Raw genomic sequence first — 14,066 nt, 5'->3', positions numbered from 1 at the left:
TGACTGACTACATGCTATAGTGAATATACAGTCTGTGACTGCATGTTAGAGTGAATATACAGTCTGTGACTGCATGCTATAGTGAATATACAGTCTGTGACTGCATGCTAGAGTGAATATACAGTCTGTGACTGCATGCTAGAGTGAATATACAGTCTGTGACTGCATGCTATAGTGAATATACAGTCTGTGACTGACTGCATGCTAGAGTGAATATACAGTCTGTGACTGCATGTTAGAGTGAATATACAGTCTGTGACTGCATGCTATAGTGAATATACAGTCTGTGACTACATGCTAGAGTGAATATACAGTCTGTGACTGCATGCTAGAGTGAATATACAGTCTGTGACTGCATGCTATAGTGAATATACAGTCTGTGACTACATGCTAGAGTGAATATACAGTCTGTGACTACATGCTAGAGTGAATATACAGTCTGTGACTGCATGCTAGAGTGAATATACAGTCTGTGACTACATGCTATAGTGAATATACAGTCTGTGACTACATGCTAGAGTGAATATACAGTCTGTGACTGCATGCTAGAGTGAATATACAGTCTGTGACTGACTACATGCTAGAGGGAATATACAGTCTGTGACTGCATGCTAGAGTGAATATACAGTCTGTGACTACATGCTATAGTGAATATACAGTCTGTGACTGCATGCTATAGTGAATATACAGTCTGTGACTGCATGCTAGAGTGAATATACAGTCTGTGACTGCATGCTAGAGTGAATATACAGTCTGTGACTACATGCTATAGTGAATATACAGTCTGTGACTGCATGCTAGAGTGAATATACAGTCTGTGACTGCATGCTAGAGTGAATATACAATCTGTGACTGACTACATGCTAGAGTGAATATACAGTCTGTGACTGACTACATGCTAGAGTGACTATACAGTCTGTGACTGCATGCTAGAGTGAATATACAGTCTGTGACTGACTACATGCTAGAGTGAATATACAGTCTGTGACTACATGATAGAGTGAATATACAGTCTGTGACTACATGCTAGAGTGAATATACAGTCTGTGACTGAATACATGCTAGAGTGAATATACAGTCTGTGACTACATGCTAGAGTGAATATACAGTCTGTGACTGCATGCTAGAGTGAATATACAGTCTGTGACTACATGCTAGAGTGAATATACAGTCTGTGACTGCATGCAATAGTGAATATACAGTCTGTGACTGCATGCTATAGTGAATATACAGTCTGTGACTACATGCTAGAGTGAATATACAGTCTGTGACTACATGCTAGAGTGAATATACAGTCTGTGACTACATGCTAGAGTGAATATACAGTCTGTGACTGCATGCTAGAGTGAATATACAGTCTGTGACTACATGCTAGAGTGAATATACAGTCTGTGACTGGCTACATTCTAGAGTGAATATACAGTCTGTGACTACATTCTAGAGTGAATATACAGTCTGTGACTACATGCTATAGTGAATATACAGTCTGTGACTACATGCTAGAGTGAATATACAGTCTGTGACTACATTCTAGAGTGAATATACAGTCTGTGACTACATTCTAGAGTGAATATACAGTCTGTGACTACATTCTAGAGTGAATATACAGTCTGTGACTACATGCTATAGTGAATATACAGTCTGTGACTACATGCTAGAGTGAATATACAGTCTGTGACTGGCTACATGCTATAGTGAATATACAGTCTGTGACTACATGCTAGAGTGAATATACAGTCTGTGACTACATGCTAGAGTGAATATACAGTCTGTGACTACATGCTAGAGTGAATATACAGTCTGTGACTGCATGCTAGAGTGAATATACAGTCTGTGACTACATGCTAGAGTGAATATACAGTCTGTGACTGGCTACATTCTAGAGTGAATATACAGTCTGTGACTACATTCTAGAGTGAATATACAGTCTGTGACTACATGCTATAGTGAATATACAGTCTGTGACTACATGCTAGAGTGAATATACAGTCTGTGACTACATGCTAGAGTGAATATACAGTCTGTGACTACATGCTAGAGTGAATATACAGTCTGTGACTGCATGCTAGAGTGAATATACAGTCTGTGACTACATGCTAGAGTGAATATACAGTCTGTGACTGGCTACATTCTAGAGTGAATATACAGTCTGTGACTACATGCTAGAGTGAATATACAGTCTGTGACTGGCTACATTCTAGAGTGAATATACAGTCTGTGACTACATTCTAGAGTGAATATACAGTCTGTGACTACATGCTAGAGTGAATATACAGTCTGTGACTGCATGCTAGAGTGAATATACAGTCTGTGACTACATGCTAGAGTGAATATACAGTCTGTGACTACATGCTAGAGTGAATATACAGTCCGTGACTGCATGCTATAGTGAATATACAGTCTGTGACTACATGCTAGAGTGAATATACAGTCTGTGACTGCATGCTATAGTGAATATACAGTCTGTGACTGCATGCTAGAGTGAATATACAGTCTGTGACTACATGCTAGAGTGAATATACAGTCTGTGACTGACTACATGCTAGAGTGAATATACAGTCTGTGACTGCATGCTAGAGTGAATATACAGTCTGTGACTGCATGCTAGAGTGAATATACAATGAGTAGTGGTTTAGTGTTAGTGTGTGAGTGTACAATGAGATAGAGTACATGTTGTGTGTACCTGGCTGGCTCGGGCATTGACATCTCCCTGTCTCAGTAGCTGTAGAGCCACCTCCATGTCGTCTGATCCATCCGCAGCTGTCAGAGAGGCCAGCATCACCGCTGTGTAGCCTGCTTTGTTCTGGGTGTCCACCTCACACAGACCTACACACACGCACACACACACACACACACACACACACACACACACACACACACACACACACACACACACACACACACACACACACACACACACACACACACACACACACACACACACACACACACACACACACACACACACACACACACACACACACACACACACACACACACACACACACACACACACACACACACACATTCATAGACCATATATGGCATTGGGTCAGTGGTGTAAAGTACCTAAGTAAAAATACTTTAAAGTACTACTTAGGTATTTTTGGGGGGGGTACCCGTACTTTACTTTACTATTTATATTTTATTTTTACTCCACTACATTCCTAAAGAAAATAATACATACATTTTCCCTGAAAACAAAAAGTGCTCAGTACATTTTGAATGCTTAGCAGGACAGGAAAATGGCCAAATTCAAGCACTTATCAAGAGAACATCCCTGGTCATCCCTACTGGCTCTGATCAGATGGACTCACTAAACACACATGCTTCATTTGTAAATTATGTCTGAGTGTTGGAGTGTGCTCCTGGCTATCCATACATTTAAAAAACGAGAAGATTGTGCAATCTGGTTTGCTTAATATAAAGAATGTGAAATGATTTATACTTTTAATTTTGATATTTAAGTATAATTTAGCAATTACATTCACTTTTGATACTTACGTAATATTTAACTGGGTGACTTTCACTTTTACTTGAGTCATTTTCTATTAAGGCATCTTCACTTTTACTGAGGTATGACAATTGAGTACTTTTTCCACCTCTGCATTAGATCAGAGACAAATCTTGCATTGACACACTCCAAGTCTTGTTCACTATTGGTTTCAGTACAAACGTGAGAAATCCATAAATATCGTTTCAGTAAAAAAGGGTTGAGGTAGGGAGTAGGGACTGATAAAAAGGGGGTGTGCAATAGTGGAGAGTGAGAGGGTTGTAGAAAGGTGTATAAACATATCATACCAGTGTGTTGTAGAAAGGTGTATAAACATATCATACCAGTGTGTTGTAGAGAGGTGGATGAATATCCCATACCAGTGTGTTGTAGAGAGGTGGATGAATATCCCATACCAGTGTATTGTAGAGATGTGGATGAATATCCCATACCAGTGTGTTGTAGAGAGGTGGATGAATATCCCATACCAGTGTATTGTAGAGATGTGGATGAATATCCCATACCAGTGTATTGTAGAGATGTGGATGAATATCCCATACCAGTGTGTTGTAGAGAGGTGGATGAATATCCCATACCAGTGTATTGTAGAGATGTGGATGAATATCCCATACCAGTGTATTGTAGAGATGTGGATGAATATCCCATACCAGTGTGTTGTAGAGAGGTGGATGAATATCCCATACCAGTGTGTTGTAGAGAGGTGGATGAATATCCCATACCAGTGTGTTGTAGAGAGGTGGATGAATATCCCATACCAGTGTGTTGTAGAGAGGTGGATGAATATCCCATACCAGTGTGTTGTAGAGAGGTGGATGAATATCCCATACCAGTGTGTTGTAGAGAGGTGGATGAATATCCCATACCAGTGTGTTGTAGAGATGTGGATGAATATCCCATACCAGTGTGTTGTAGAGATGTGGATGAATATCCCATACCAGTGTGTTGTAGAGAGGTGGATGAATATCCCATACCAGTGTATTGTAGAGATGTGGATGAATATCCCATACCAGTGTATTGTAGAGATGTGGATGAATATCCCATACCAGTGTCCAGCAGCAGTTTGACCACAGGGAAGTTGGAGTGGGACACGCTGTAGTGGAGCGCTGTGTTGCCGTTACCATCGGCCAGGTTTACGATGTAACGCAGGAGGGTTGGCGTGGCGATGCCCACCTCTCTCAGGTAGAGGGTGACAGTGTCGGCCAGCGAGTCCTTCTGACTGGACACACGGAACCACTCCTGGTACAACACGGTCAGGATGTGTCTCTGAAGACAGGGAGAGAGCACACACACTATTAGAGATGACAAACATTGAGACACATGGAACCACTCCTGGTACAACACCATCACAAGACTCTATAAAAAGGGGGAAACAAGGGTTATGGTTGAACCAGGATGTGGACATAAAGCTAGAGTTAGGTTGAGAGTTGAAGCTAGGGTTAGGTTGAGGGTTGAGGGTTGAGGCTAGGGTTAGGTTGAGAGTTGAAGCTAGGGTTAGGTTGAGGGTTGAGTCTAGGGTTAGGTTGAGGGTTGAAGCTAGGGTCAGGTTGAGGGTTGAAGCTAGGGTTAGTTTGAGAGTTGAAGCTGGGGTTACGGTTGAGGGTTGAAGCTAGGGTTATGTTAAGGGTTGAAGCTAGGGTTAGGTTGAGGGTTGAGGCTAGGGTTAGGTTGAGGGTTGAAGCTAGGGTTAGGTTGAGGGTTGAAGCTAGGGTTAGGTTGAGGGTTGAGGGTTGAAGCTAGGGTTAGGTTGAGGGTTGAAGCTAGGGTTAGGTTGAGGGTTGAGGGTTGAAGCTAGGGTTAGGTTGAGGGTTGAAGCTAGGGTTAGGTTGAGGGTTGAAGCTAGGGTTAGGTTGAGGCTTGAAGCTAGGGTTAGGTTGAGGATTGAGGGTTGAAGCTAGGGTTAGGTTGAGGATGGAAGCTAGGGTTAGGCTGAGGGTTGAAGCTAAGGTTAGGTTGAGGGTTGAGGGTTGAGGCTAGGGTTAGGTTGAGGGTTGAAGCTAGGGTTAGGTTGAGGGTTGAAGCTAGGGTTAGGTTGAGGGTTGAAGCTAGGGTTAGGTTGAGAGTTGAAGCTAGGGTTAGGTTGAGGGTTGAAGCTAGGGTTAGGTTGAGGATTGAGGGTTGAAGCTAGGGTTAGGTTGAGGATGGAAGCTAGGGTTAGGTTGAGGGTTGAAGCTAGGGTTAGGTTGAGGGTTGAAGCTAGGGTTAGGTTGAGGGTTGAAGCTAGGGTTAGGTTGAGGGTTGAAGCTAGGGTTAGGTTGAGAGTTGAAGCTAGGGTTAGGTTGAGGGTTGAAGCTAGGGTTAGGTTGAGAGTTGAAGCTAGGGTTAGGTTGAGGGTTGAAGCTAGGGTTAGGTTGAGGGTTGAAGCTAGGGTTAGGTTGAGGGTTGAGGGTTGAGGCTAGCGTTAGGTTGAGGGTTGAAGCTAGGGTTAGGTTGAGGGTTGAAGCTAGGGTTAGGTTGAGAGTTGAAGCTAGGGTTAGGCTGAGGGTTGAAGCTAAGGTTAGGTTGAGGGTTGAGGGTTGAGGCTAGGGTTAGGTTGAGGGTTGAAGCTAGGGTTAGGTTGAGGGTTGAAGCTAGGGTTAGGTTGAGGGTTGAAGCTAGGGTTAGGTTGAGGGTTGAAGATAGGGTTAGGTTGAGAGTTGAAGCTAGGGTTAGGTTGAGGGTTGAAGCTAGGGTTAGGTTGAGAGTTGAAGCTAGGGTTAGGTTGAGGGTTGAAGCTAGGGTTAGGTTGAGGGTTGAAGCTAGGGTTAGGTTGAGGGTTGAGGGTTGAGGCCAGCGTTAGGTTGAGGGTTGATGCTAGGGTTAGGTTGAGGGTTGAAGCTAGGGTTAGGTTGAGAGTTGAAGCTAGGGTTAGGTTGAGGGTTGAGGCTAGGGTTAGGTTGAGGGTTGAAGCTAGGGTTAGGTTGAGGGTTGAAGCTAGGGTTAGGTTGAGGGTTGAGGGTTGAAGCTAGGGTTAGGTTGAGGGTTGAAGCTAGGGTTAGGTTGAGGGTTGAAGCTAGGGTTAGGTTGAGGGTTGAAGCTTCGGTTAGGTTGAGGGTTGAAGCTAGGGTTAGGTTGAGGGTTGAAGCTAGGGTTAGGTTGAGGGTTGAAGCTAGGGTTATGTTAAGGGTTGAGGCTAGAGTTAGGTTGAGGGTTGAGGGTTGAAGCTAGGGTTAGGTTGAGGGTTGAGGGTTGAAGCTAGGGTTAGGTTGAGGGTTGAAGCTAGGGTTAGGTTGAGGGTTGAAGCTAGGGTTAGGTTGAGGGTTGAAGCTAGGGTTAGGTTGAGGGTTGAAGCTAGGGTTAGGTGAGGGTTGAAGCTAGGGTTATGTTAAGGGTTGGGGCTAGGGTTAGAGTTGAACCAGGATGTGGACATTAAGCTAGAGTTAGGGTTAGGGTTGAACCATGATGTTGACATAAAACTAGGGTTAGGGTTTGTTAGCGATTGTACTTTTTAAATTAGTTTTTAGATATTTTCCCCGTTTAATTGAAAGGGACAGAAATTAGCTGGAGGGTTCATGGTGGAGCTGGGAGACAGACGGGGGGACATAGTGGAGCTGGGAGACAGACGGGGGGGGACATAGTGGAGCTGGGAGACAGACGGGGGGACATAGTGGAGCTGGGAGACAGACGGGGGGACATAGTGGAGCTGGGAGACAGACGGGGGGACATAGTGGAGCTGGGAGACAGATGGAGGGTTCATAGTGGAGCTGGGAGACAGATGGAGGGTTCATAGAGGAGCTGGGAGACAGATGGAGGGATGTAGTGGAGCTGGGAGACAGACGGGGGACATAGTGGAGCTGGGAGACAGATGGAGGAGACATAGTGGAGCTGGGAGACAGATAGAGGGACGTAGTGGAGCTGGGAGACAGATAGAGGGACATAGTGGAGCTGGGAGACATATGGAGGGACATAGTAGAGCTGGGAGACATATGGAGGGACATAGTAGAGCTGGGAGACATATGGAGGGACATAGTAGAGCTGGGAGACAGATGGAGGGACATAGTGGAGCTGGGAGACAGATAGAGGGACGTAGTAGAGCTGGGAGACATATGGAGGGACATAGTAGAGCTGGGAGACAGATGGAGGGACGTAGTGGAGCTGGGAGACAGATAGAGGGACATAGTAGAGCTGGGAGACATATGGAGGGACATAGTAGAGCTGGGAGACAGATGGAGGGACGTAGTGGAGCTGGGAGACAGATGGAGGGTTCATAGTAGAGCTGGGAGACAGATGGAGGGACGTAGTGGAGCTGGGAGACAGATAGAGGGACATAGTGGAGCTGGGAGACAGATGGAGGGTTCATAGTAGAGCTGGGAGACAGATGGAGGGACGTAGTGGAGCTGGGAGACAGATGGAGGGACGTAGTGGAGCTGGGAGACAGATGGAGGGTTCATAGTAGAGCTGGGAGACAGATGGAGGGACGTAGTGGAGCTGGGAGACAGATAGAGGGACTTAGTGGAGCTGGGAGACATATGGAGGGACATAGTGTGAAGACTGGTGGGGTCGGAGTCCCGCACAGGCCGGGGATCACATTATGTGACAAGGATGGCAACCAACCTCATGCAATACTGTTTCAACTTTAGAGGGGAAATGTTCTTACCATTTCATTATCAGGGGTTGCCACCTCTGCCATACGATCCTTAATGTAGTGACACGCCTCCATGAAGTCCTTATCTATCGTCTCCCTGTGTGAACATAATATTACATTCAGCCACTTGTCATAACATAATTTTTAGCCACCTTACTTAACATTTAGTCACCTTTCATAACATAGCATAACATTTAGTCACCTTCCATAGCATAGCATAACATTTAGTCACCTTTCATAACATAACATAACATTTAGTCACCTTTCATAGCATAACATAATATGTAGTCACCTTTCATAGCATAACATAACATTTTGTCACCTTTCATAACATAACATAACATTTTACCACCTGTCATAACATAATATTTAGCCACCTCACATAACATTTAGCCACATTTCATAACATAATATTTAGCCACCTTACATAACATTTAGTCACCTTTCAGAACATAACATAACATTTAGTCACCTTTAATAACATAACATTTAGTCACCTTTAATAACATAATATTTAGTCACCTTTAATAACATAATATTTAGCCACCTTACATAACATTTAGTCACCTTTCAGAACATAACATAACATTTAGTCACCTTTAATAACATAACATTTAGTCACCTTTAATAACATAATATTTAGTCACCTTTAATAACGTAATATTTAGTCACCTTTATTAACATAACATAATATTTAGTCACCTTTCATAACATAACATTTAGTCACCTTTCATAACATAACATAACATTTTACCACCTGTCATAACATAATATTTAGCCACCTCACATAACATTTAGCCACATTTCATAACATAATATTTAGCCACCTTACATAACATTTAGTCACCTTTCAGAACATAACATAACATTTAGTCACCTTTAATAACATAACATTTAGTCACCTTTAATGACATAATATTTAGTCACCTTTAATAACGTAATATTTAGTCACCTTTCATAACATAACATAATATTTAGTCACCTTCCATAACATAACATTTAGGCACCTTTCATAACATAATATCACAGTCAATCACCACCTTCCGGAGACACCTGAAACCCCACCTCTTCAAGGAATACCTAGGATAGGATAAGTAATCCTTCCCCCCCCCTTAAATGATTTAGATGCACTATTGTAAAGTGGCTGTTCCACTGGATGTCAGAAGGTGAATTCACCAATTTGTAAGTCGCTCTGGATAAGAGCGTCTGCTAAATGACTTAAATGTAAATGTAAATGTAATATAATATTTAGTCACCTTTCATAACATAACATTTAGTCACCTTTCATAACATAACATAATATTTAGTCACCTTTCATAACATAACATTTAGTCACCTTTCATAACATAATATAATATTTAGTCACCTTTCATAACATAATATTTAGCCACCTTACATAACATTTAGTCACCTTCCATAGCATAACATAACTTTTAGTCACCTTTCATAACATAACATTTAGTCACCTTTCATAACATAACATTTAGTCACCTTCATTAACATAACATAACATTTAGTCACCTTTCCTAACAATTCTTAATGACAGACAGACATATTTTAGTAGTGCTGCAATGGCAATGGAGTTAATTATCATAAATGGCAGTCGGGAAATGAAGTGTTTCAAAAGATGTCAGGCCTTGTGATAGTCATACAGTAGATCAGCATTAGAAACAAACCCCCCGAGGGCCTGTTTCTGAGACGTCAACATATCCCACACATCCTTCCTGTCACTGAATCATGCCTCACTCTGTGTGTGTGTGTGTGTGTGTGTGTGTGTGTGTGTGTGTGTGTGTGTGTGTGTGTGTGTGTGTGTGTGTGTGTGTGTGTGTGTGTGTGTGTGTGTGTGTGTGTGTGTGTGTGTGTGTGTGTGTGTGTGTGTGCACGTGCACGCAGCAGAAAGGGTCAGCTCTTGGGGCCAGACCATTATAGGGCCGGGAAGAAGCAGAAGACTGCTTTTGTATTAATGTTTCACTCAGCACATCTCATTCTGCTCTCATTTGGCCCTGAAGACTCTAGACTGAAGGCTCTACACTGAAGGCTCCAGGCAGGATGCAGCTGGCCCTCACCTGAACAAAGACCTGGATTGTGTGTCTGACATCAGAGACTAGAGTAGACACATTGGGGATGAAGGATGGACGTAGGCTGCCATAAGGAGACCTCTGTGGGATGAGAGGGGTCTGAATAGAGGTGCCATTTATACTTGTTCGGCTAACTGTATATTTTCTTTGCAGATGGTTTATTCACAGTTAATTTAATTTCAGAAGACCTCCACTGAGATGGACATTTTCTGCAAAAGTTAAGAACCTTGATCAAGAAGTCCTGTCTCACCCTGCTTCTGGCTGCTCCTCCAGGAGTGCCTGGCTGGACTCTGGGTCTTGAGGGTCTCCCTGGCCCTCTGTCTCCCCAGCCTGGGCTCCTGCTCCCTGGGCCATCTCTCCTGTGGCAGTGTCCTCTCCCAGGCCCTGGGATTCTCCAGCTCCCTCCTCCTGCTTCTCCTCCTTCCCCTGATCCTCCTGCATCTCCTCAGGCTCAGAGCTGTCCACCTCCTCGGCCTCCTCCTTCTCCTCCCCGCTCGACTCCTCCTCACTGGAGGTGGTCTCATACCTGGTCATTAACAACAACACAAACAAACAGCCTCAATGAGACGACTGAAGTACCAAGAGACTTACCAAGTACCAAGATATGACAAGAAAAGGTCATTCAGCCCCATGTGTTCTGGCTATTTACTCACAGGGCTGGCCATTTACCTAACATTGATGTGTAACATCTTGGAATCTGTGAGCAGTGAGAACATGGCCTTGAGAAGTATATTGAGGGACATTCATCTTTAGGATGTTATGAATAGATGGTTCATGGAACTTCTATAGGGCCCTTGATCAGAAAGGCTAAGGTCAGGCAGAGAATACTATTCATTCATGGTTGTTCGTGAACCGATCTTTCAGGAGCTGCAGAATTCCCAGAATTCCTAAGGGAGAGGGGCGAATAGAGGCAGTGTAAGGAGAGTTCATGTGATCAGAGTCTGAAGGAGGGAAGTCTGTGCTGTGTTCTCAAGGCTGCGTGTATGTTTGTGTGTGTGTTTTCCCAAGGCTATGTTGTGATTAGGAACAAGGAGGGCATGGAGGAAACATCTGAGCAGAGGCATGATAAACAGCACCCACATCCTGGTTTAGCTCAGGGGTCAGGGGCAACCATAACCTGACACAGTAAACCCTTTACAAATCTAAAAGGTGAGAATATTCCATTCAGAAACAGTTGACGAAATCGATACAGTTGAAGTCGGAAGTTTACGTACTCCTTAGCCAAAAACATTTAAACTCAGTTTTCACAATTCCTGACATTTAATCCTACTAAAAATTCCCTGTCTTAGGTCAGTTAGGATCACCACTTTATTTTAAGAATGTGAAATGTCAGAATAATAGTAGAGAGAATGATTTATTTCAGCTTTTATTTCTTTCATCACATTCCCAGTGGGTCAGAAGTTTACATACACTCAATTAGTATTTGGTAGCATTGCCTTTAAATTGTTAACTTGGGTCAAACATTTCAGGTAGCCTTCCACAAGTTTCCCACAATAAGTTGGGTGAATTTTGGCCCATTCCACATGACAGAGCTGATGTAACTGAGTCAGGTTTGTAGGCCTCCTTGCTCGCACACGCTTTTTCAGTTCTGCCCACAAATTTTCTATAGGATTGAGTTCAGGGCTTTGTGATGGCCACTCCAATACCTTGACTTTGTTGTCCTTAAGCCATTTTGCCACAACTTTGGAAGTATGCTTGGGGTCATTGTCCATTTAGAAGACCCTTGAAATACATCCACAGGTACACCTCCAATTGACTCAAATGATGTCAATTAGCCTATCAGAAGCTTCTAAAGCCGTAACATCATTTTCTGTAATTTTCCAAGCTGTTTAAAGGCACAGTCAACTTAGTGTATGTAAACTTCTGACCCACTGGAATTGTTACACAGTGAAGTGTAAGTGAAATAATCTGTCTGTAAACAATCGTTGTAAAATGTACTTGTCATGCACAAAGTAGACGTCCTAACCTACTTGTCAAAACTATAGTTTGTTAACAAGAAATTTGTGGAGTTGTTGAAAAGCGAGTTTAAATGACTCCAACCTAAGTGTATGTAAACTTCAGACTTCAACTGTAGATTACCTGGAAATGTTAATTTTAATCATGTATATTGCTTATGCTTGTTTGTTGTGTCTTGATGTGTCTCCCGTGTAGCTGTGGTCTGAATGAACCTCATCAGGTAAATTAAAGAAAACAAAATGTTTTATACTAAGCTGAGTTCTCCTCTGAGGTAAAAGTAGAGCCAGCCCGACTGAGTCTGTTCTAGTTCTGATGAGAAGGGGCCAGCAGTGTGTTAGCTAGGCTATTGTAATGATGTGTGTGCTGGTAGGAGGGCCAGACAGCAGCTAGGGTATGCTAGCTACAACCGTGCTGTAGCATGAATACTAGACCAGCCTGTTCTAATCATAGCCAGGAGAGAGGCTTTTTTTCCCAGTATCACCTCTGTCATCTAACTCACATCTCATCAACATCAGACAGGCAAAGCACAGCCTAATCATAGGGAAATCAGTCATACACTCGCACACACACGCATACGCATACACACACAACACACACACATAAACAGGAAGGGAGAGTCACAGTGAGGGCAGTGTGTCTATGGGAGAGACAGGGTGAAAGATGGAGAGAGAGATAGAGCGAGAGAGACATATAGAGAGCGACAGACAGAGAGAGAGAGAGAGACAGACAGACAGACACAGAGAGAGAGACAGACAGACAGACCATGGAGAGAGCGAGAGAGAGCTCATTGGCTCTTCTGCAAAACAATGGAATTAGAGTTAGATAAATGTAGGCCTCCCGACTGGTGCAGCGGTCTAGGACACTGCATCACAGAGCTAGAGGAGTCACTACAGACCCAGGTTCCATTCCAGGCTGTATCACAGCGGTCTAAGGCACTGCATCGCAGTGCTAGAGGTGTCACTACAGACCAACGTTTGATCCTAGGCTGTGTCACAACCGGCCATGACCTGGAGTCCCATAGAGCGGCGCACAATTGGCCCAGCGTTGTTCGGGTTAGGGGAGGGTCTGACCGGGGGGGGCTTTACTTTGCTCATCGTGCTCTAGTGACTCCTTGTGGCGGGCCGGGCGCCTGCAGGCTGACTCCGGTTGTCAGTTGAACAGTGTTTCATCCAACACATTGGTGCAGCTGGCTTCCAGGTTAAGCAGGCAGGTGTTAAGAAGCGCGATTTGGCCGGTCATGTTTTGGAGGACACATGACTTGACCTTCGCCTCTCCCGAGCCCGTTGGGGAGTTGCAGCGATGAGACAAGATTGTAATTGGATTGAAACTGAATATCAGGAAATTGGGGAGAAAAAGGGTTCAAATAGAACAAATGTAAAAAAGCTAGGGCTTACAGTATACAGGATACCACCCTTTACATCAAGACATTCAATCCAAACCTGGAAATACCATCCAGCCCAAAACTGAGTGAGTAATGTTCAGTCTGAAGTTACTTCTGAAGCCATGAAGTAAAATACAATAATATATAGGTGTTGTTATATAAAGCTACTTTAAATTCTAGGACAGAACAGACCTGACTGCAACTTCAATTAGCACTGAAGTGTGAAGTGAGATGTGTGAAAATGCTTGAGCCCAACAATGGCAGGAGAGTTTCACAGCCCCCTCCCTCCCCACCCAAATGCAGAGGCTTTTGAAGCCCCCTACTCCTGGCTTCGCCCGTGCAGATATCACAGGACCCCTTGGAAATGGAAAATAACACTGCATGGAATAAGTACAAAAAGAAGCTCCTGAAGGACAATCCAGAAACACTATTTGCTGACTGCTACAAAGAGGGGAACTTAAGCAACTTCATTTTCCACACAGACCCTCCCCTGGTACAGTGCTATATTAACCAGACCATCCCCTGGCATGGTGCTATATTAACCAGACCATCCCCTGGCATGGTGCTATATTAACC

General features: G+C 43.6%; 1 protein-coding gene across 4 annotated transcripts in view; it reads right to left on the bottom strand.

Annotated features, from left to right (window-relative positions):
• kank4 (KN motif and ankyrin repeat domains 4) overlaps positions 1-14,066 on the bottom strand; it is a 205,819-nt gene that overhangs the window by 22,354 nt on the left and 169,399 nt on the right. For 3 of the 4 annotated variants that reach the window (XM_064935962.1, XM_064935961.1, XM_064935963.1), the window contains 3 exons: positions 10,404-10,679; positions 8,088-8,172; positions 3,511-4,777 (listed from right to left, as the gene is read on the bottom strand). In XM_064935962.1, the coding sequence (XP_064792034.1) occupies positions 3,569-4,777; positions 8,088-8,172; positions 10,404-10,679 (1,570 nt within the window). In that variant the 3' untranslated portion in view covers positions 3,511-3,568. Of the gene's footprint in view, positions 1-2,683; positions 2,827-3,510; positions 4,778-8,087; positions 8,173-10,403; positions 10,680-14,066 lie in introns of those variants that run through there. The other variant, XM_064935964.1, reaches the window with a different exon arrangement.

Source organism: Oncorhynchus masou, chromosome 24, assembly GCF_036934945.1.
Source record: "Oncorhynchus masou masou isolate Uvic2021 chromosome 24, UVic_Omas_1.1, whole genome shotgun sequence".
In the NCBI taxonomy this organism is placed as follows: Eukaryota; Metazoa; Chordata; class Actinopteri; order Salmoniformes; family Salmonidae; genus Oncorhynchus; species Oncorhynchus masou.
Note: the sequence above shows the minus strand (reverse complement) of the source record. Positions and strands in the feature narration are given on the sequence as shown.